General features: G+C 47.5%; 1 protein-coding gene across 4 annotated transcripts in view; it reads right to left on the bottom strand.

The window, feature by feature from the left end:
• Positions 1-21,007, bottom strand: part of SKAP1 (src kinase associated phosphoprotein 1) — a 68,683-nt gene extending 47,676 nt beyond the window's left edge. For all 4 annotated transcript variants that reach the window (XR_009489622.1, XM_059869396.1, XM_059869398.1 and 1 more), the window contains exons 1-4: positions 20,865-21,007; positions 18,459-18,564; positions 15,271-15,296; positions 8,429-8,536 (exon numbers count right to left, since the gene is read on the bottom strand). Coding sequence is in view for 3 of the 4 variants with exons in the window: in XM_059869396.1 (XP_059725379.1) it covers positions 8,429-8,536; positions 15,271-15,296; positions 18,459-18,564; positions 20,865-20,934 (310 nt within the window). In the remaining variant the exon portion in view is untranslated. The remainder of the gene's footprint in view (positions 1-8,428; positions 8,537-15,270; positions 15,297-18,458; positions 18,565-20,864) is intronic.
• Between the last annotated feature and the right edge of the window lie 2,864 nt (positions 21,008-23,871).

Below are 23,871 nucleotides of genomic sequence, written 5' to 3'. Positions count from 1 at the left end.
GGGAAAAGGGGGAAAGGGGGAAAGGGGGACAAGGGAAAGGGGGAAAGGGGGAAAGGGGAAAAGGGGAAAAGGGGAAAAGGGGAAAAGGGGAAAAGGGAAAAGGGAAAAGGGGGAAAGGGGGAAAGGGGAAAAGGGAAAAGGGGGAAAGGGAAAGGGGGAAAGGGAAAGGGGAAAGGGGAAAAGGGAAAGGGGAAAAGGGAAAAGGGGAAAAGGGGAAAAGGGGAAAAGGGAAAGGTGGAAAGGGGAAAAGGGAAAGGGGGAAAGGGAAAGGGGAAAAGGGAAAGAGGGAAAGGAGGAAAGGAAAGGGGAAAAGGGGTAAAGGGGGAAAGGGGGAAAGGGGAAAAGGGGAAAAGGGGAAGGGGAAAAGGGGACCCCAAACCCTTCCCAGCCGGAAGAACCCCGACTCCTCCACCCCAACCCCGTGGCCCGGCCCATCCTCGGCCCATCCTCAGCCGACCCACGGATGATCCAGGGATGATCCACAGCTGATCCATGGATTATCCTCGGCTGATCCTTGGATGATCCATGGCTCATCCACGGATGATCCACGCATGATCCACGGATGATCCACGGGTGATCCACGCATGATCCATGGATGATCCACGGATGATCCACAGCTGATCCATGGATTATCCTTGGCTGATCCATGGATTATCCTTGGCTGATCCATGGATGATCCATGGCTCATCCACGGATGATCCACGGGTGATCCACGCATGATCCATGGATGATCCATGAATGATCAATGAATGATCCACGGATGATCCACAGCTGATCCATGGATGATCCACGGCTGATCCACGGATGATCCATGGATTATCCTTGGCTGATCCATGGATTATCCACGGCTCATCTACAGATGATCCAGGGATGATCCAAAGCTGATCAATGGATGATCAGTGGATGATCTGAGGCCGATCCACGGCTGACCCTCAGCTGATCCACAGCCGATCCACGGATAACCAGTGGATGATCCCCGGATGATCCAGGGCCGATCCAGGGATGCTCCCCGGGCCGCCGTTGCCATGGCTGCGAGGTGACCCCTCGGAGCCGCGGCCGCACCAGCCGGGGGCAGCGGGGTCAGCGCGCGACCGCTCCGACCCCCGGGGTGAAAAGTTCAGGCATCCCAGGAAAAACCAATACGGCCCCGGCGCGGCCGCGGCCCGATTTATTTCCATTCCCAGCCAGCCGAGCGTGGCAAATCCGCAGAAATCCCATTGAGCCCGCCGGGATCGGGGCCCAAAGGACGCAAACAGATGTCCCGGGAGCGGGGGCGGGGCTGCCTGGAAATTTATTAATAATCTGATGAATCCCACCCGAAATCCCTTCTGCTCCTCCAGGCCGGCTCTCAAATCCCGGCTTTTAATTCCCGGCCCTCCCTCTGGAATTGCTGCTGGTGTTCCCTGGGTGGGAATTAGGGAGGATAATGAGAATTGCCGATGTCGCCGAGGTTTTCCCGGGATTCTGCTGAGGGATGGATCCCGTTCCCAGCCCAGCCTGGAGTTTGCGCCCTCCCCGAGCTCTCCTGGAGCTCCCACCTCGGCAGAAGGTGCCACGAGGTGGCCACGAGGTGGCTCCTGGAGCCCTTGAAGAAAGTCCGGAATATTCCGAGGGGAGGACGGGAATTGCAGCGCGGGGGGTGGGATGAGGCAACCGGGCAAAGCCGGGCCCCGGGGGCAAAAAATTCCTCTTTTTTGTGGCATGGTGGGAGGGAAAAGCAAGAAATTTGGGATTTTATGTGTAATATTTTTTAAATGCCCAGAATTCCCTGGAAAAGGGGATTTTTGTGGCTGTTTTTTAAGGACGGTGGAGGGGAAAAGCAGGAAATCTGGGATATTATATATAAAATATAAAATTAAAAAAAAAAGCCCAAAATTCCGTGAAAAAGGGGATTTTTGTGGCTGTTTTTTAAAGGATGATGGAGGGGAAAAGCAGGAAATCTGGGATATTATATATCAAATATAAAATAAAAAAAAAGCAACCAAAATTCTGTGAAAAAGGGGATTTTTGTGGCTGTTTTTTAAAGGATGATGGAGGGGAAAAACAGGAAATCTGGGATATTATATATCAAATATAAAATTAAAAAAACCAACCAAAATTCTGTGAAAAAGGGGATTTTTGTGGCTGTTTTTTAAAGGATGATGGAGGGGAAAAGCAGAAAATCTGGGATATTATATATAAAATATAAAATTTAAAAAAAACCCCCAAAATTCCGTGAAAAAGGGGATTTTTGTGGCTGTTTTTTAAAGGATGATGGAGGGGAAAAGCAGGAAATCTGGGATATTATTTATCAAATATAAAATAAAAAAAACCAACCAAAATTCTGTGAAAAAGGGGATTTTTGTGGCTGTTTTTAAAAGGATGGTGGAGGGGAAAAGCAGGAAATCTGGGATATTATATATCAAATATAAAATTAAAAAAACCAACCAAAATTCTGTGAAAAAGGGGATTTTTGTGGCTGTTTTTTAAAGGATGGTGGAGGGGAAAAGCAGAAAATCTGGTATATTATTTAGAGGATATTTTTTTAAAAAGGGGATTCAAATTTCCCTGGAAGCAGGGAAGATGGAAAGGAAAAGCAAAAAATCTGGGATAATATTTTAAAACATGCAAAAAGAAACAGTGCCCGAAATTCCCTGGAAAAGGGGATTTTTGTGGCTGCTTTTTAAGGGAAGGTGGAGGGAAAAAGCAGAAAATTTGGGATATTATATTAAATAAATCAAATTTAAAAAGGGGATCCAAAATTCCTTGGAAGAAGAGATGATTGAAGGGAAAAGCAGAAAATCTGGGGTATCATGTAAAATATATTAAAAGAAAAAGATGCCCCAAATTCCCTGGAAAATGGGATTTTTGTGGCTGTGTTTAAAGGAGAATGGGAGGGAAAAGCAGAAAATCTGGGATGGTATTTAATAAATATTAAAGAATAAACGGGAGCCAAAATTCCATGGAAGAAAGGAGGATGGAGGGAAAAGCAGGAAATCTGGGATATTATTAAATAAATATTAAAGAATAAACAGGAGCCAAAATTCCATGGAAGAAAGGAGGATGGGAGGGAAAAAGCAGGAAATCTGAGCTATTATATAAAAAATCACTTTTAAAAAAGAAGCCCCAAATTCCCTGGAAAATGGGATTTTTGTGCTTTCTGAGGGAAGAGGGGAGGGAAAAGCAGGGAAGGGGGATGGGAAGGAAAAGCCGGATCCTAAACTTGACCCGGCCCTGATCCCATCCCGGGATTTTTTTCCCGGCCTTGGCTGTTGCCAGGGTCGGGGTCAGGGACTGGGATCAGGGTTTGATCCTTTTATCCCAACTTTAATCCCAAAAGCAAATTTAAATCTTCCATTTCCTGCGTTTTTTTTTCCCCAGGATTTTCCCAGCTTGGCTGGGACGAGGGAATTCTTCCCCTCAAACCAAATGGAATTTTTCAGGAGTTGCCATCAAGAAATTCCCAAATGTCACCAAATCCTCGATTTCCCTGCAGCAGAAACTCAGGGAGGGGCGAAACTTTGAGGAAAAAAACTCAAAAAAGAACAAAACCCAGCTTAAAATAATTAAAAATAAATTAAAAATAAATTAAAAATTAATTAAAAATTAATTAAAAATTAACGAGCCCACCCCAGGCCAGGGAAAATCCCAGGATTTTCCTGGGGAGGGACAAAAATTCCCGAGGAATTCCCCCGAAGCGGCCCCAGACAAAGGCCAGGGTGATAAATGGGGGGTTGGGGTTAGGCCGGGGTTTAGGCCCGGTTTTATCTAAGCCGGGTAAACAGCTCATTAATCCCGAGACTAAATGAGGTGGGAATGCAAATATGGGGGGGAGAAGGGCAGGGGAGAGGGGGGAAAGGAAAAGGGGGAAAGGAAAAATGGGATTTGGTGTCCAGGGGAGGGAAAATCAAACCGGGATTTGTTTCTGTGGGGTGGAGGGAAAATGGGGTTGGTTTTAACGGGACGGGGGAAAGGGGATTTGGGTGGAAAGATTTTCAGGGGGTTTGAAGGATTTAAAAAGATTTTAAAGGGTTTTGAAGGGTTTTACAGGGTTCTGAAGGATTTTTCAAGATTTTAAAGGGTTTTGAAGGGTTTTGAAGGGTTTTACAGGGTTTTGGAGGATTTTTCAAGATTTTAAAGGGTTTTGAAGGATTTTTCAAGATTTTGAAGGGTTTCGAAGGTTTTTACGAGGTTTTGAAGGATTTTAAAAGATTTTAAAAGGTTTTGAAGGTTTTTACTAGGTTTTGAAGGACTTTAAAAGATTTTAAAGGGTTTTGAAGGGTTTTAGAGGGTTTTGAAGGATTTTAAAAGGTTTTTAAGGGTTTTGAAGGTTTTCAAAGGATTCGAGAGAGTTTTGGACTATTTTAAAGGGTTTGGAAGGAGTTTAAAGGGTTTTTAGAGAGTTTTGAATTATTTTAAAGGATTTTAAAGGGTTTTAGAAGGTTTTGAAGGATTTTGGGGAGTTCTGAACCATTTCCAAGGACATTTTTTAAGGTTTGGAAGGGTTTAAAGGGTTTTTAGAGAGTTTTAAATTATTTTAAAGGATTTTAAAAGTTTTTGTAGGATTTTAGGGAGGTTTTTAACCATTTTAAAGGATTTTAGTGGGTTTTGGAAGGTTTTGAAGGATTTCAGGGAGTTCTGAACCATTCCCAAGGATATTTTTTTAAGGTTTGGAAGGTTTTAAAGGGTTTTAGAGAGTTTTGAATAATTTTAAAGGATTTTAAAAGTTTTTGAAGGATTTTAGGGAGTTTTAAAGGGTTTTAGAAGGTTTTGAAGGATTTTAGGGAGTTTTGAACCATTTTAAAGGATTTTTTAAGGTTTTGAAGGATTTCAGGGAGTTCTGAACCATTTCCAAGGACATTTTTTTAAGGTTTGGAAGGTTTAAAGGGTTTTTAGAGAGTTTTGAACCATTTTAAAGGATTTTAGTTGGTTTTGGAGGTTTTTTCGGGAGTTTTGAACCCTTTCCAAGGGGATTTGGGCGGGTTTGAAGGGTCCGAAGGGTTTTTGGGGCCGGCCCAGCCCTCCCCCGTGGCAGCCCATCCCTCAGGTGTTTATCGGGAATTCCGCAGCCCTCCCGAGAGCCCCGGCGCTTCCCCTGCCCTAAATCCGCTCCTCCCGGCCCCAAAATCAGCGCTGGAAAAATCCCAAAAGCCATCGGGTGCCGGTTCAAATAAACTTCGCGTTTCTGCCCCAAATTCCTGGGGGGTTTTGGGGTTTTTATGGCTTTGATCCTCAGCTGATTAATGAAGGCGTGAATTAATGAGTCATTAATTAATCAGGAGGTGTTTGGGGGATTTGGGATGCTCGGCTCGGGTGGGAGACGTCCCTGGCCACGGCACGGGGCTGGAATTGGGGGATTTTTGGGGTTTTTTCCATCCCAAACCATTCTGGGGTTTCATCCTGACCCCACAGCAGCATCCAGGGGAGGAACGGGATCCGAGGGATAAAATTCCCGAAATCCAGCTCAGTCCTTCCCTGCTGCGCCTCCTGGGGCTCCCGAAGGTTCGTGGGATTATCCAGGGGAAGGAGGGAAATCCCAAAAAATCTGCCCAAAGCCAGCGGGCTCCTGGCTGGGAAGGTGAGGGGAAAAACCTGACCCCAAAGAAATTCCCAAATCACTCCCAACCCCAAATCAGCAATCCCGACCCCAAATCATCAGTCCTGACCCCAAATCAGCAATCCCGACCCCAAATCATCAGTCCCGACCCCAAATCATCACTCCCGACCCCAAATCACCAATCCCGACCCCAAATCAGCAATCCTGACCCCAAATCATCAGTCCCGACCCCAAATCATCACTCCCGACCCCAAATCACCAATCCCGACCCCAAATCAGCAATCCCAACCCCAAATCAGCAAACCCGACCCCAAATCATCAGTCCCGACCCCAAATCATCACTCCCGACCCCAAATCATCAGTCCCGACCCCAAATCAGCAAACCCGACCCCAAATCATCAGTCCCACCCCAAATCAGCAAACCCGACCCCAAATCATCAGTCCCAACCCCAAATCACCAATCCCGACCCCAAATCACCAATCCTGACCCCAAATCATCAGTCCCAACCCCAAATCAGCAAACCCGACCCCAAATCATCAATCCCGACCCCAAATCATCACTCCCGACCCCAAATCCGTCCCGATGGGTGGGACTTGTCTGTGGGGTGGGCTCGGTGTGTCTGGGATGTGTTTGTGGGATCGGTTTCTTTGGGATGTGTTTGTGGGAGGATTTGGGGTTTGGGGCAGGATTTGGGGGCTGGGGTTGGGTTCTGGGATGGGGTTTGGGGCTGCAAGGAGAGGAAGAAGCGGCGCCTGCGCGTGATCCCAAAGCCCGATCCCGTCCCCAAAGCCCGATCCCAAAGCCCGATCCCAAAGCCCGATCCCAAAGCCCGATCCCGTCCCCAAAGCCCGATCCCAATGCACGTTCCCGTTCCGGTCCCCGTGCGCGCTCCCGGCCCCGCGCGTTCCCGGCCGCCCCCACACGGGGGCGCTGCAGAATTCCGGAGCCGCCGCCGCGCCCCGAGAGACCGCGGGACCCCAAATAAACCCTAAATACCCCAAATGACCCCAAATAAACCCTAAAAATCATCAAATGACCCCAAATAAACCCTAAAACCATCAAATGACCCCAAATAAACCCTAAAACCACAAAATGACCCCAAATAAACCCTAAAATCACCAAATGACACCAAATAAATCCTAAAACCACCAAATGACCCCAAATAAACCCTGAAAACATCAAATGACCCCAAATAAACCCTAAACCCATCAAATGACCCCAAATAAACCCTAAAAAGATCAAATAACCCCAAATAAACCCTAAAACCAGCAAATGACCCCAAATAAACCCTGAAAACACCAAATGACCCCAAATAAACCCTGAAAACATCAAATGACCCCAAATAAACCCCAAAACCAGCAAATGACCCCAAATAAACCCTAAAACCACGATATGACCCCAAATAAACCCTAAAATCACCAAATGACACCAAATAAATCCTAAAACCACCAAATGACCCCAAATAAACCCTGAAAACATCAAATGACCCCAAATAAACCCTAAACCCATCAAATGACCCCAAATAAACCCTAAAAAGATCAAATAACCCCAAATAAACCCTAAAACCAGCAAATGACCCCAAATAAACCCTGAAAACACCAAATGACCCCAAATAAACCCTGAAAACATCAAATGACCCCAAATAAACCCCAAAACCAGCAAATGACCCCAAATAAACCCTAAAACCACGATATGACCTCAAATAAACCCTAAAATCACCAAATGACACCAAATAAACCCTAAAAACATCAAATGACCCCAAATAAACCTATCTATCAATATCCCAAGGGATCAATCAATACCCAAAGGGATCAATCAATAACCAAAGGGATCAATCAATATCCCAAGGGATCGATTCCCCAGAGGAATCCCAGCCAGGACAATCCCATCCCAGGGGATTTTCCCCAATCCAAAATTCTCCTCCAAAATTCCCGGGTTTTGGGAGACTCCATCCCAAATCCAACCTGATCCCGTGAAATTCCCGGGTTTTTGAGATACACCATCCCAAATCCAACCTGATCCCGTGGAATTCCCGATGGTTTTTGGGAGACTCCATCCCAAATCCAACCTGATCCCGTGAAATTCCCGATGGTTTTGGGATACACCATCCCAAATCCAACCTGATCCTGTGAAATTCCCGATGGTTTTGGGAGGCTCCATCCCAAATCCAACCTGATCCCATGAAATTCCCGATGGTTTTTGGGATACACCATCCCAAATCCAACCTGATCCCGTGAAATTCCCGGGTTTTGGGATACACCATCCCAAATCCAACCTGATCCCATGGAATTCCCGGGTTTTTGGGAGACTCCATCCCAAATCCAACCTGATCCCGTGAAATTCCCGGGTTTTTGGGAGACTCCATCCCAAATCCAACCTGATCCCATGAAATTCCCGATGATTTTTCAGATACACGATCCCAAATCCAACCTGATCCAGTGAAATTCCTGATGATTTTTGGGAGGCTCCATCCCAAATCCAACCTGATCCCATGAAATTCCCGGGTTTTGGGATACACCATCCCAAATCCAACATGATCCTGTGAAATTCCCGGGTTTTGGGATACACCATCCCAAATCCAACCTGATCCTGTGAAATTCCCGGGTTTTTGGGACAAGCTGCCCAATCCATCCCAAAGAAACCAGCAGCAGGGTAAGCAAGGAGCACCTGGAATTTCAGGAATATTCTCCAGGATTTTTGGGTTTAGTGGGAACGGGCGAAACCCCAAAATCCCCTCCCAATTCCGGGATGGATGGAGGGAAACCCAAAGGATTCCGGGTTTATCTCGGATCTTCTCCAGCAGAGAAAACCCCAAGAACTCCAAGAAACTCCAGCGACATTCCAGCATTCCAAGGGGTTTTCCAGGAATTCCCAAGGAATCAGCGACTCACCCTCGTCCGGGAGCTCTGTGGGGAACGGGCCCGGAGGGAGCCGGGAAGGGCCGAAATTCCAGCTGGGATTTTCCTGGGAGCCGTCGTGCCCGTCGTGCTCGTCCCCTCCTGCCGAGAGGAGAGGCTGAATTTCGGGAAATTTGGGGAATTTCGGAATTCCTCACCCCAAACATCCCCGTGCCCTCCAAAACCCAACGAGATTTTTGTGGGATTTCAGGGGTTTTAGGGTGGAGGAGGGGAATTCCTGCTGGAAAAACTCGGGAATGCTGAAATTCCAGAGGCAAATCCGAATCCTCGTCCCTGTCCTCAGGTGGGACCTTCCCTGAAATGCAGGTGGGAAAGGTTTGCACCAAAATGGGGAATTTCCTGGGATTTGGGGGAAAAAGAGCTCGGGAATCCTTCAGGAGAGAGGGGGAAAGGGTAAAACCTGGATTTCCTATCAAAATTTACAGGGAAAAGGATAAAAACCTGAATTTCCTATATAAATTTGCAGGGAAAAGGGTAAAAACCTGGATTTCCTACAAACATTTACAAGGAAAAGGATAAAAACATGAATTTTCTATAAAAATTTACAGGGAAAAGGATAAAAACCTGGATTTCCTTTATAAGTTCACAGGGAAAAGGATAAAACCCTGAATTTCCTATAAAAATTTACAGGGAAAAGGATAAAAACCTGAATTTCCTATATAAATGTACAGGGAAAAGGATAAAAACCTGGATTTCCTATATAAATGTACAGGGAAAAGTTAAAAAAACCTGAATTTCCTATATAAATTTACAGGGAAAAGGATAAAACCTGGATTTCCTATATAAATTTACAGGGAAAAGTTAAAAAAACCTGAATTTCCTATATAAATTTACAGGGAAAAGGGTAAAAACATGAATTTTCTATATAAATTTTCAGGGAAAAGGATAAAACCTGGGTTTCCTACAAACCAATCCCCCAGCCCGGGGTGTGGAAAGGATCTTTCCTCTCCTGAAATGAAGCTGGTGTTGAATTTTCCAGGGAATTTTCCCTCCGCTCTGGGATCCTCTGGAGAGGCCGCTCTGCGCCAGGTGCTGAGATCCCTTCTCACCAAAACCCAGAGGCCACAAAAGATCTTTAATTGGACATGAACAGGTTTTTAATTCCGTGTTTGGAGGGTTTTAATTCAATGTTTAAAGGGTTTTAATTCAATATTTGCTCAGGACGGGGCTGAGAAGGGAGCGGGGGCAGCTGCTCCTCACTCAGCGCTCTCCAAACAGCCCCAGGAAGGAATTCCAGCTGCTCCTCCCGCCCTTCCCAAAGGTCTAAAATGATCCAACACCAAGAATTCCCCGTTTTAGGGAAAAAATTGGAATCATAAAAAAAAAACCAAAGGGGGATCGTAAAAATTTCCAGTAAAAATTCCCATTTTTAGGGTGGTTCCAGAGCTGCTCAAACCCGTGGGAACGGAGCTGCTGGGTTTGCCTTCACTCCAGGAATATTCTGGAATGTTCTGGAATATTCCTTCAGGAGTGAAGGGATTCCTTCAGGTGCAGGTGTGGGATTTTTTTGGGATAACGAGAAAAAAAACCCAAAAACTTTTCCCACTTTTCCAGAGGCTTCTCGGGAACAGAAGTAAAATTCCCAGCTGGAAAATTCCCGGCTGTGGGATATCCAGGGCTGTTACTGCCATAAACTGGGAGGGGTCAGGATGGGAAACTGGGAATTCCCAAAATCCCCCAAATCAAGCTGGGCTATAGAATGATCCACCATCAATAATTCCCATTTTTGTGGTGGTTCCAGCGCTGCTCAAACCCATTGGAATGGAGCTGCTGCGTTTCCCTTCACTCCAGGAATGTTCCGGAATGTTCTGGAATATTCCTTCAGGAGTGAAGGGATTCCTTCAGGTGCAGGTGTGGGATTTTTTTGGGATAACGAGAAAAAAAAACCAAAAACTTTTCCCACTTTTCCAGAGGCTTCTCGGGAACAGAAGTAAAATTCCCAGCTGGAAAATTCCCGGCTGTGGGATATCCAGGGCTGTTACTGCCATAAACTGGGAGGGGTCAGGATGGGAAACTGGGAATTCCCAAATCAAGCTGGGCTGTAGAATGATCCACCATCAATAATTCCCATTTTTAGGGTGGTTCCAGGAGCTGCTCAAATCCCTGGGAACGCAGCTGCTTCCTTCTCCCTCACACCGGGAATATTCCGGAATGTTCTGGAATATTCCTTCAGGAGCCACCCCAAACCCCCCAGCCCTCGCTCCCTACAAACCCAGCCCTGTCGTTTTTCCATTTGGATTGGCGTCCCGAGGATTTCTCGTGCTTTTAATCCACTTTTTCCATAAAGCAATCCTGATTTGCTGCTTCCCGTGGAGGGATAAAAGCAGGGAATTAATGAATCCCAGGGAAAAACAAACAATTTCCACGGATGACAGGAAAAACCCTTCATTTCCCGCAGCTTTTTATGGGAACTGCAATTAAATTTCCTTGGCTCGATCAGGTGCCCAGAGCTTCATTAAACATCTCTTAAATCCCGGGAAAAATCAGTGCCAGGAGAGCTCCGGGGGGGATTTGATGAGCGGAAGTGAAATCCTCATTTTTTTTATGTTAAAATCCCAATTTTTTACCTTAAAATGCGATTTTTTTGCCTTCAAACCCAATTTTGCTGTTCCATCCATCCTTCTATCCCTGGCTTACCCCACCCCAATCATCCCAAAAAATCCCATATTAAAAAATCCCACATAACCCAAATCTCTCCACCACCGTTTGAGGATTTTTTTGGGATGCGATCCCACCCAGAAATCCCAGAAATTCTTCCCCATATCCATAAGGAGCCGATTCCCCAAATTCCCCAAATTCCCCAAATTCCCCAAATTCCTCCCAGAGCTGTCAGACACAGAATCCTCTCCCAGCCTCATTTTTTCCCCTCATTCCCATTTTTTGGGGTTTTTTGTTAATCATGTGTAATCAATCAAATTCCCGGCGCCCTAAAAACGCCCAGAAAAGGGAAAAATCTTTGGGATCGAGGCTTTTTTGGGGATTTTTTTGGGATGGAGCTGCTGGAGCTTGCAGTGAGTGCCGGCGCCCAGCAGGTCGGGCTGCAAGGCAGCGGCAGCCGGGAACGCGCCGCTGGAATTTCGCTGCCGTCCCCTCCCCCAGGCACGGGAAAAACCATGGAATTCCTTGGGAATATCCAAAAGCAGCCAAGAATAACCCCAGGAAAGGAAAAAATTCCCTAGGAATATCCAAAACCAGCCAGGAATGACCCCAGGAAAGGAAAAAATTCCTTAGGAATATCCAAAACCAGCCAGGAATGACCCCAGGAAAGGAAAAAATTCCTTGGGAATATCCAAAACCAGCCAGGAATAACCCCAGGAAAGGAAAAAATTCCTTGGGAATATCCAAAAGCAGCCAGGAATGACCCCAGGAAAGGAAAAAATTCCTTGGGAATATCCAAAAGCAGCCAGGAATGACCCCAGGAAAGGAAAAAATTCCTTAGGAATATCCAAAACCAGCCAGGAATAACCCCAGGAAAGGAAAAAATTCCTTGGGAATATCCAAAACCAGCCAGGAATGACCCCAGGAAAGGAAAAAATTCCTTGGGAATATCCAAAACCTGCCAGGAATGACCCCAGGAAAGGAAAAAATTCCTTGGGAATACCCGAATTCCTTGGGAATTCCTTGGGAATATCCAAAACCAGCCAGGAATAACTCCAGGAAAGGATAAAACCATGGAATTCCTTGGGAATAGACAAAACCAAAATTATTTAATTAGTTCTTGCATCTCCCAAACTTGGGGCCTTCACAAGGCCTCCTACCAAAATAATTTGACAGAACGGGTAATAATTAATTAATAATTCTATAAAACTCCAAGTGAAGCAAAAACTAATTAATAATCAGGCAGAATTGCAGGCAAAACGGGGCAATAATGAATAAATAATTCTATAAAACTCCAAGTGCAGCTGGGAAATAATTAATTAGTAATTCGGCAGAATTCCAGGCCAATAATTAATTAATAATTCTTTAGAGAGGGGGTAATAATTAATAAATAGTTCTACACTGAATTAATAAGTCTATATATAAAGAACATATATAGAATATATCTATTGTATATATATGAATAAATACAATATATAGCTTATATATTATATATAATATTTATATTATATAGCTATATTTATAATTTATATATTATGCAAAATAAGATGTAAATTATATTGTATCATATATAAAAGCAGATATAATAGATCTTTTTATATAATTTAAATATTTATATTACACGTATTCTATAGAACATAGAATGTATCTAATCCATAGAATTCTAAAAATAATTTTGTTTTGACATCTCCGGGGCCGGAGTTTCGCTGTTTATACCCGGGGGAATTCCAGGGCCGGAGATTTGAGCAGCGCCTTCCAAAGCTCGTCAATCCCGAAGGTTTTTTCCTGCTTTTCCCAAACACTTCATAAATCTGAGCCGGCTTTGGGAGCCTGAGCCCAGCCCAGCAGAGCCGGAGCCTCCCAGCATCAGCCAAAAAGGGCTTTTTATAAATAAAACTTCCTAAAATCACCCAGCACTCCATCAATTCCCGGACACTCCGGCTCGGCTTCAAAGGGAATCTTTGCAGCGAAAAAAGGGAATTTTGGTTTTTTTTTTGTTGGTTTAATGATTTGCTACTTGGCCTTGTCATAACTACACGGAGCAAAAAGGCGGCGGAGGGAAAAGGGTCGGGGAAACGCGAGGTTCCGGCTCGCAGGCAGCTGTGGCTCCACAGATTTGGGGTTTTAGAGGGAAAAAAGTGTTGCAAAGATCTGGGTTTGGGGTTTTTTTGGGATGATTTTCCTGCAGGGAGAGGACAGGGATGGGCGTGGCGGCGGCTCCGCCACAATCCAGCAGGATGGAGTTTTGTTCTGAGACAGAGTGGGAAAAAAGAATCAGAAAATGGATAAAAGGGAGATTAAACAAGCCCACAAAATGATCCCAAAAAAGTTACACCAAAAAATTGATAAAAATATCACCTAAACCAGGCCTACTACAAGGTGAGGCCTACTGAGGCCTACTGAGGCCTACTGAGGCCTAAGGACCTACTCCGATTTTCTCGTTGTTAATGAACCCTTTTAATTAACAAAGCTCCCAATTATTAAATGACAATTCATCCAATTTCTATTGGCCATTCCTGTCTCCAGGAGGTTGGAATTTTCTGGGATTTAGGCACGGAGCTGGGACAAGCAGGAGTTCTGGGTCCAACCCCTGCCAACGCACATTTTTGAGCCTCCATGTTCCCAAATTTCTTAAAAATGGAGGAGCCATCCTCCCTCTCCTGAATGCTTTGACTGCTTCTGAATATTTTAAGGAATTCTGCAGTTCAGCAGTTCAGGGAAAACCATATGGGATGAATTTTGGACAGAAAATAAAAGCGTCGTCATCAGCTCCGTGCAAAGAAATCTGGGTTTATCCCTCTCTTCCTACTGGGTTTATTTTTTACAAAATAAAGGGGAAAGTCATCGCTTTCCAAGAGCTCCTTCCAACCTAAACCATTCCCCGATTCCCTGATTTTTGGGCGCTCAGGAGCTCGGGTGACTCCATAACCTCTCCTTGAAGACCCTCAGAGGTGGGAAATGTGGCCCTGGAATTTCCCATGTTCCCAGTTTCCCCGGGATACCCGGCTGGGCGTTCCCTGAGCTCTCCAAGGACTCGTTCCCACCAAAATTCCCAGTGGATGCAGCAGGAATTCGGAGCCAGCTGGGCACTCCTTTCCAAACCCCTGCCCGCTCCCACATCCCGATTTTCCTCCTTTTCCTTCAGCTTCCGGCTCCATCAAAAGAATATTCCAAGGAACAAAAGGCTCCCTCCTCCTCCACCCCTGAAATTCCAGAAACTTTCTGGGTTTAAAACCTCATTTGGAGCCTTGGATGCGCTCGGATCTTCCCTCCCCCCCATTTTTTTGTTCATTTTCCGCCCAGCTGTCCGTTGGACTTTTCCAAAGGTGCCAGATGCCGGATTCAGGGAGAAAACAATGCCTGGGAAGCAATCCCAGCCCCGAGGCTCTGATTGGAACGGGATCAGGCCGCTCCCGGCGGGAATTGCCAGGCTGCCGCGCTCCCGGCCTCTCCAGGAGGGGCTGGAAGGGAGCCCTGAGCCAGGAGGGGAGAGCTGGAATTTGTTCCTTGGGAAAGGAGGGATCGGAGGAGCTGGAATGCTGGGAGTGGGCTGAATTCCTGGAGTAGAGGATGGGATAGACTGGAATGCTGGGAATGGGCTGAATTCCTGGAGTAGAGGATTGGATAGATTGGAATGCTGGAAATGGGCTGAATTCCTGGAGTAGAGGATTGGATAGACTGGAATGCTGGGAATGGGCTGAATTCCTGGAGTAAAGGATGGGACAGACTGGAATGACAGGAAGGGATTTTGTTCCTGGAATAAAGGGTTGGAGGAGTTGGAATGCTGGGAAGGGATTTATTCCAGGAGGAAAGGAAGGACTCGTGGAGTTGGAATGCTGGAAATGGGTTGATTTCCCAAAGGAAAAAAGGTTTGGAGGAGTTGGAATGCCAGGAAGGGAATTTGTTCCTGGAATAAAGGATTGGAGGAGTTGGAATGCCAGGAAGGGATTTTATTCCAGTCGCTCCCACCTCGGTGGAACTCCAGGAGATCCCCATGGATCCCAACCATTCCCGAATTCCTGGAGTTTCTGAAAACTTCCCGGCCTGGGCATGGATGCCAGAGCCCCAGAAGTTGTGGGATTTGCTCTCTGGGATGGGATTCCCGCTGTGGAATTTCCCCACCCCAAGAACTGCCCCCCACATCCCTAAAAACTCGTTTTCCTGGGAATTTGGCCCACTGGACGTCCCCCAGCCCAACCCTTCCCAGCTGGACTCACCTCGGGATGGGAATTCCAGGTGGTACCTGAGAAACCAAAGGAAGAAGAGCCATCAAATCCCAGATTTCCTCAAGGATTATCCCAGCCTGAGGAACTGGGAATGGATGGGAGAATGTGGGAACCCAGGGAATGGGGAAACAGGAATTCCAGGAGGGATTGGGATGGGCCAGCCTTGGAGAATCCCCAGGTGGGATTTAAGGCCCTTCCCAACCCTAATTCCATGGATTTCCATCCCTTGGAACAGATCCTTCTCCAAACACAAAAATTCCTGCCATCCTTTTTCCCCTCAAACCCTTTAAAAGCCGCTTCCAAGCCCAAAATATCCCAGGATTTTCCCTGAGCTCGTTCCCAGCACATGGAGGGCTCTGCCCATTCCCAAAAATCAAAATTAAAAAGGATTTAATATTAAAAAAATCAGGAAGTTTGGGAATCCCACTGGGGGTTGGGAATAAAGCACCAAGTGCCCTCTCCAAGATGAGCTCCGGTGGCAGGGGGAAAATTTCCTGGAATATTGGTTGGGAAGAGCCTTTTGGAGGAAAAATTGGGAATTTTTTGGGATGCTTTTGGGGCTGGTTCCCCAATTCCACAAGGAATTTTTTCTCCACCCCGTGGCTGCTCCACTTTATCCCAAAATCCCCAAATCCAGCCCCGCACGAGGGCAGCTGGAAAAGCAGCTACAGCTTTTTATTCCCATATTTTTTTTATCCTTAAATCCCAACATTTCCATGGAAAATCCCAAATCTCCAACATTCAGGCAGGAAATCACCAGCTCTAAGAGGTCCCTGCCTTCCCCCATTCCCAAAAATCCAGCATTCCCAAAATCCGGGATATTTTTGCCTCCTGGACAAAGAAGAGCAGCAAAAATCCCTTTTTTTTTTTTAATTTTTTTTTTTTTTTTCCGGGAATTTTTGCCTCAGGAGCTTTTCCCAGCCACGTTTTAGAGCCAACATTTCCTGAACGATTTTCTGTCACTCGCAATTCCCGCTCGGTGAAAGCGCCGGGGCTTTGTTCCCGACCTCTGTCATTTTTAATCCCAGGAAATGGCCTAAAAAAACTGGGAAAATTGAGTTCCCTTCCCTCCCGGAGCAGCTCCGGGGAGGCAGATGGAAAAGGCCAAAAAGAGCTCGGGTTTTCCTGCTTTTTTCTCATTTTTTAGGATAAAAAAGCAGGCCAAAAAAAAAAAAAAAAAAATCTGATTTCAGCTCGAGGATTTGGGTTTAATTCCATGGTTAGGTAATTTTTTACTCTGGGAAGGAAAATTTGGGATAGAATGGAATTAGGGATGGGGGAGGAGAGGTTTTTGGGAACGTGGAAGAGTCATGAGATCATTTCTGCCAAGAGAAATCTTGGGTAAATCCCATCAATGCCGGATGTTGGGAGCCCTTGGATTTCCAGAAAGTTCCCCCATGGAATTTCACCCTTTCCCCAATAGTTTCCCTAAATTCCTGCAGAAAAACTTCATCCCAAATCTTATTTTCTCCATTTTTCCAATCCATTTTCGGATTTTTGGGCCTGCAACACCCCAAAAATGCAAAACTTTGGGTTCAATGGGATTTGGGCAGCTGGAAAATCCCCAAATCCAAACCCTCCGAGCAGGATCCATAAAATCCAGCTTGCTCCCAGTCAAATTCCCAGTTTTTCCTCATTAATGAATTAAATATTCCCAAGGGATGGGGTGGAATGGAACCTTTGGAGCCAGGATTGGAATGTCTGGGAAAATAAATTTTTTATTTATTTTTTTTTAAATCGATGCTGGACGAGAAATCCAACAGGGGGAGGAAAAAAAATGGGAGCAGGGAAAATGGGATTGGGAATTCCTCATTAGGGAAGGAATGGATTGAAATTCATTTTTCTGCTCGGCTGAGGCTCTCAGGTTTCGGGTTAATGATGGATCCAGGAGGAAATGGATGGGAAAATTGGGATAATTCCATCAGCCAGGCTGGGAAAGGCTGGAAAATTCCGGAAAGGAACAACCCAGAAGGCTCCAAACGGAATTAGTGGTGGGAGAGAGCTCAGGGATAAAAGGGAGGTGAAAATGGGATGGATTTAATTTGGATTAATATGGGAAATTGCTGCCTTAAAAGAAAAAGAGGGGAGAAAATCCCCACCCGGGATAAGTCAGGAATATCCCAGAATTCCCTCCTTAAAAAAATGGGGGGAAATTCCTGAAATTTGGGAATGAATCAGGAATATCCCAGAATTCCTTCCTTATAAAAAATGGGGAGAAATTCCTGAAATTCGGGAATGAATCAGGAATATCCCAGAATTCCTTCCTTATAAAAAATGGGGAGAAATTCCTGAAATTCGGGAATGAATCAGGGATATCCCAGAATTCCTTCCTTATAAAAAATGGGGGGAAACTCCTGAAATTCGGGAATGAATCAGGAATATCCCAGAATTCCTTCTTTAAAAAATGGGGGGAAATTCCTGAAATTCGGGAATGAATCAGGAATATCCCAGAATTCCTTCCTTATAAAAAATGGGGGGAAATTCCTGAAATTCGGGAATGAATCAGGAATATCCCAGAATTCCTTCCTTATAAAAAATGGGGGGAAATTCCTGAAATTAGGGAATGAATCAGGAATATCCCAGAACTCCTGCCTTTAAAAAAATGGGGGGAAATTCCTGAAATTAGGGAATGAATCAGGAATATCCCAGAATTCCTTCCTTAAAAAAATGGGGGGAAATTCCTGAAATTAGGGAATGAATCAGGGATATCCCAGAATTCCTTCCTTAAAAAAATGGGGGAAGATTCCTGAAATTTGGGAATGAATCAGGAATATCCCAGAACTCCTTCCTTATAAAAAATGGGGGGAAATTCCTGAAATTCGGGAATGAATCAGGAATATCCCAGAATTCCTTCCTTTAAAAAGAGGGGAAAATCCCCATCCTGAAATTAGGGAATTAATCAGGAATATCTCAGAATTCCTTCCTTTAAAAAAAAAATGAGGGGAAATTCCTGAAATTTGGGAATTAATCAGGGATATCCCAGAATTCCTTCCTTAAAAAAGAGGGAAAATGCCCATCCTGAACCAGAGGAACTCCAACCAAACCAAGGACACCCCCAGAACCCTCCCCCTATCCCGAGCCCGGAACACCAGATCCCCCCGGATCCCAGAGCGAGGGGGGATCCCTGCAGCAGGAGGAATGTTCTGGAATGTTCTGGAATTCCGGGGAGAGGAACCCACCTGGCTCGGAGGCGCTGGAAGGAGCCCAGGATGGCCTCGCGCTGCTGCCGCGCCCGCGCGCTGAGCGGCTCCTCCCGCAAAGCCTGGCCCAGGTAAGCCTCGGCCTCTGCAAGCCGGGATGGGGAGGGGAACCGGGAAAGGTGGGGAGGGGAAGGGGACATCAGGGAATGTGGGGAGGGAAAGGGAACATCAGGGAATGTGGGAGTGGGAAAGGGAACATCGGGAAAGGTGGGGAGGGAAAGGGAACATCAGGGAATGTGGGGAGGGAAAGGGAACATCAGGGAATGTGGGGAGGGAAAGGGAACATCAGGGAATGTGGGAGTGGGAAAGGGAAATCAGGGAAGGTGGGAAGGGGAAAGGGAAAATCAGGGAATGTGGGGAGGGGAAAGGGAAAATCAGGGAGGGGGAAAGGGAAATCAGGGAATGTGGGAGTGGGAAAGGGAACATCAGGGAATGTGGGAGTGGGAAAGGGAAATCAGGGAATGTGGGGAGGGAAAGGGAGATCAGGAAATGGGAAAGGGAAATCAGGAAAGGTGGGAATGGGGAAGGGAACATCGGGAAAGGTGGGAAGGGAAAGGGAACATCAGGGAATGTGGGGAGGGGAAAGGGAAATCAGGGAATGTGGGGGTGGGAAAGGGAACATCGGGAAAGGTGGGAAGGGAAAGGGAACATCAGGGAATGTGGGGAGGGAAAGGGAACATCAGGGAATGTGGGGAGGGGAAAGGGAACATCAGGGAATGTGGGGAGGGAAAGGGAAATCAGGAAAGTTGGGGAGGGAAAGGGAACATCAGGGAATGTGGGGATGGGGAAGGGAAACGGGAAAGGTGGGAAGGGAAAGGGAACATCAGGAAAGGTGGGAGTGGGAAAGGGAAATCAGGGAAGGTGGGAAGGGGAAGGGAACATCAGGGAATGTGGGAGTGGGAAAGGGAAAATCAGGGAGGGGGAAAGGGAAATCAGGGAATGTGGGAGTGGGAAAGGGAACATCAGGGAATGTGGGAGTGGGAAAGGGAAATCAGGGAATGTGGGGAGGGAAAGGGAGATCAGGAAATGGGAAAGGGAAATCAGGAAATGTGAGGATGGGAAGGGAAATGGGAAAGGTGGGAGTGGGAAAGGGAACATCAGGAAATGTGGGAAGGGGAAAGGGAAATCAGGGAATGTGGGAGTGGGAAAGGGTTCAGGAAATGTGGGAATGGGAAAGGGAGATCAGGAAAGGTGGGAATGGGAAGGGAAACGGGAAAGGTGGGAGTGGGAAAGGGAACATCAGGAAAGGTGGGGGTGGGAAAGGGAATATCAGGGAATGGGAAAGGGAAAATCAGGAAATATAGGGAAGGGAAAGGGTTCAGGAAATGTGGGAAGGGGAAAGGGTAATCAGGAAATGTGGGAGTGGGAAAGGGAAAATCAGGGAATGTGGGGAGGGGAAAGGGAAAATCAGGGAATGGGAAAGGGTTCAGGAAAAATGGGAATGGGGAAGGGAAACAGGAAATGTGGGAAGGGGAAAGGGAACATCAGGGAATGTGGGAGTGGGAAAGGGAAATCAGGAAATGTGGGAAGGGGAAAGGGTTCAGGAAATGTGGGAAGGGGAAAGGGTTCAGGAAATGTGGGAAGGGGAAAGGGTTCAGGAAAAATGGGAATGGGGAAGGGAAACAGGAAATGTGGGAAGGGGAAAGGGAAATCAGGAAATGTGAGAATGGGAAAGGGAAATTAGGAAATGTGGGAAGGGAAAGGGTTCAGGAAATGTGGGAAGGGGAAAGGGAAAGGGGGTGTTTGGGAGGGAAGGATGAAGTTTTGGGGTGTTTTGGAGGGAAAGATGAAGTTTTGGGGTGTTTTGGAGCGAGGGATGAAGTTTTGGGGTGCTTTGGGGTAAGGATGAAGTTTTGGGGTGTTTTTTAGGAAGGGATGAAGTTTTGGGGTGTTTTTTAGGAAGGGATGAAGTTTTGGGGTGTTTTGGAGTGGAGAGGATGAAGTTTTGGGGTGTTTCAGGGTAAGGATGAAGTTTTGGGGTGTTTTGGAGGGATGATCTCAGCCCTGCTGCAGCAGGAAATGAGAGCTGAAACCCCAAAACCACCGAAAGGGTCCCGGCTGCTTCCTCAGCACCCTCGGGGTGTGGGGCCCACAGCCCCCACATTTTTGGGGTCGGGCACAGGGGGGGGGTCCCACCACCCCCCAGATTCTCCTCGGGGTCAGGGAGGAGACCCCACAGCCCCCAAATGTTGGGGGTTGGGGTCAGGGCGGCCCCCACAGCCCCCAGATTCTCCTGGGGGTCGGGGAGGTCCCAAATTCTCCTCGGGGTCAGGGCGGGGGTGACCCCACAACACCCAAAGACCCCAAACCCCCCCAGCACCCCAAACCCACCCCACAGCTGGATCCCCTCTTGGGGCGGGAGGGGGGCGAGGAGGGATCCGTTACCTTCCAGGAGCCTCTGGATCTCCTGTGGGATCGGGCCATCCATGGGATCCATGGGATCCATGGGATCCATGGGATCTTTGGGATCCTTCCCACGGGGCCGCGATCGCTGCGGGGTGACGAGGAGGGAGCTGCCAGGGCGGGGACACCCCAAAAACGAGGAGGAGGAGGAGGAGGAGGAGGAGGAGGAGGAACCTTTGGGGTTTGGGTCCCTCCTCCTTTCAAACCCCAGCAGATCCCTGGGATCCTCCCCAGCTGTCCTGGGCGATCCCAAAAATTCCAGGTGGGAAAAGCTGAGCTCCGGCCCAGGAGCTGCACCCAGAATTCCCAGCTGGAATTTCCTCCCAGAGCTCACCTGGAGCTTCCCAGGGCTGCTCCTGCCCCCAAAATTGGGATTTTTCCAGGTTTTCCACCCCAAACACATTCCCATGGGGGAAAACCGGGGATGTTCTGGGATGAAATCTCCCCTTTTCCCGTTTTCTGAGGAGAAAAGAGGTCGGGTTGGGAAAACAATCACCTGGGATGGGGAAAAGATGGAAAAACTCCAGGAAATGTGGAGATTGCCACACGGAAATGTGGGAAATATTCCTGGAAATTGGGAAATTTCCACCTGGAAATACTCCTGGGAATCCAGAGCTGCCCCTGGGTGGTTTGGGTCCCCCTTTTCTGAGGAATAAAGGAAAAAATTCCAATTTTTTTTTGTTGTTTCTCGGCACAAAGCAGACAAGGAGGAGGTGCCAGGAGGGTCCCGACTCTTTGGGGTGGGGATTTGGGGTCGTGGAGCCAGAGGAGAAACGCCAAAGCAGCCCCAGGGTTCTTTTGGGGCCGTTTTGGGTTGGGATTGGCAGGGCCAGCCCCTCACAAATCCCATTTTTCAAGGAGAGAGTTTTCATGGATTTCCCAAGAAATTCCCAGCTGGATTTGGGCATTTTGGGGTTTTCCTTTGAGGACAGAGGGAGCACCAGGGGATTCCCCAGAAATGGGACCCCAAACCTCGGAGCTGTCACACCCAGCATCTCCCACCCCACCTGAACCGTTCCTGGCTCGGATTTTCAACTCGGGTTTTGCCCCTCCCCCTCCAGCCTTGCTAGGCTCAGCTCAGCTGCAGCCCCAGCTCGGTTTTAGCACCGAAACAGCCCCGAAATGGCCCCAAAATGGAGATTTTGCAGCGGATGCTGAGGCCTCAAAGCACAGGAAACGCAGCTCGGGGGCCCCGAGCAGGAGATGGAAAATCAAAATATCACAGGAGCGGCCCCTCCATCCTTTTGGGGCCTCGAGACTTTTTTGGGGGCAAAATGGGGATTTGTTCCCGGTCCAAAGCTGCTCCTCAAATCTCCTGGCCAGGTAGGGCTGGGATTTAGGGAATTCTGGGCATTTTTTGGGGGAAATTTGGATTTTTCCTGTCAGTGCCTCCCTTTCCATCTCCCAGCTGGGTGGGGTTTCTTGAACCAGGATTTAGGGAATTCTGAGCCTTTTTTGGGAGAAAATTTGGGATTTTTCCGTGTCAGTGTCTCCCTTTCCGTCTCCCAGCAGGGTGGGGTTTCCTGAACCAGGATTTAGGGAATTCTGGGCATTTTTTGGGAGAAAATTTGGGATTTTTCCTGTCAGTGCCTCTCTTTCCATCTCCCAGCTGCGTGGGGTTTCCTGAACCAGGATTTAGGGAATTCTGGGCCTTTTTTGGGAGAAAATTTGGATTTTTCCCTGTCAGTGCCTCCCTTTCCATCTCCCAGCTGGGTGGGGTTTCCTGAACCAGGATTTAGGGAATTCTGAACCTTTTTTGGGGGAAATTTGGGATTTTCCCTGTCAGTGTCTCCCTTTCCATCTCCCAGCCGGGTGGGGTTTCCTGAACCAGGATTTAGGGAATTCTGGGCATTTTTTGGGAGAAAATTTGGGATTTTTCCCTGCCAGTGTCTCCCTTTCCATCTCCCAGCCAGGTGGGGTTTCCTGAACCAGGATTTAGGGAATTCTGAACCTTTTTTGGGAGAAAATTTGGATTTTTCCCTGTCAGTGCCTCCTTTTCCATCTCCCAGCTGGGTGGGGTTTCCTGAACCAGGATTTAGGGAATTCTGAACGTTTTTTGGGGGGAAACGTGGATTTTTCCCGGTCAAAATTTGCTCCTCCATTCTCCTGGCCAGGTAGGATCTCCTGAGCTGGGATTTAGGGAATTAAGGCCAGGAAAAAAAAAAAATAACAGAAATAAAAATATCACAAGTAGGGTCTCGGGAAAAGGGATTTTCCCAATTTCCAGGGAAAACAGCTTTTTTTTTTTTTTTTTTCCTTCTTTTTGCTCTCCCTTCTGTTTTTTCCTCACCACTCCAACTTTTGGATTTTGGAACGGTCACAAATTTGGATTTGGGATCAGCTGGGAAGGAGAGGGGGGAGCCTGGCACCGCCCTCGTCCTGCAGACTCCCGAATTTGGGAATTCTGGATTCCAAACCTGCTCCCCGCTGGAGGAAATTCCCACCTGGAGCCTCCCAGGTCCCGCAGCCGGGCTCAGCCCTGCCGGCATCCTTGGAAATCCAATTTCCCGGGAAACGGAGGCGGGATTGGGCGTTACCATGGAAACGGAGCTGGGGGAAAACGGGAGAGGCAGAGCCCTGTTCCTGCTGGGAATATCGGGAATATCGGGGGGGGAAATGGGGGAGGCAGAGCCCTGTTCCTGCTGGGAATATCGGGAATATCGGGGGGGAAATGGGGGAGGCAGAGCCCTGTTCCTGCTGGGAATATCGGGAATATCGGGGGGGAAATGGGGGAGGCAGAGCCCCTGTGAATATCCCGGGATTGGGACCCGGGACACGAACCGGGCAGAGCCCCTGTGAATATCCCGGGATTGGGATGTGGGACAGGAACCGGGCAGAGCCCCTGTGAATATCCCGGGATTGGGATGTGGGACAGGAACCGGGCAGAGCCCCTGTGAATATCCCGGGACTGGGACCCGGGACAGGAACCGGGCAGAGCCCCCTGTGAATATCCCGGGATTGGGATGTGGGACAGGAACCGGGCAGAGCC

Source organism: Haemorhous mexicanus, chromosome 28, assembly GCF_027477595.1.
Source record: "Haemorhous mexicanus isolate bHaeMex1 chromosome 28, bHaeMex1.pri, whole genome shotgun sequence".
Lineage (NCBI taxonomy): Eukaryota > Metazoa > Chordata > Aves > Passeriformes > Fringillidae > Haemorhous > Haemorhous mexicanus.
This window is presented reverse-complemented; position numbering and strand designations above follow the sequence as displayed.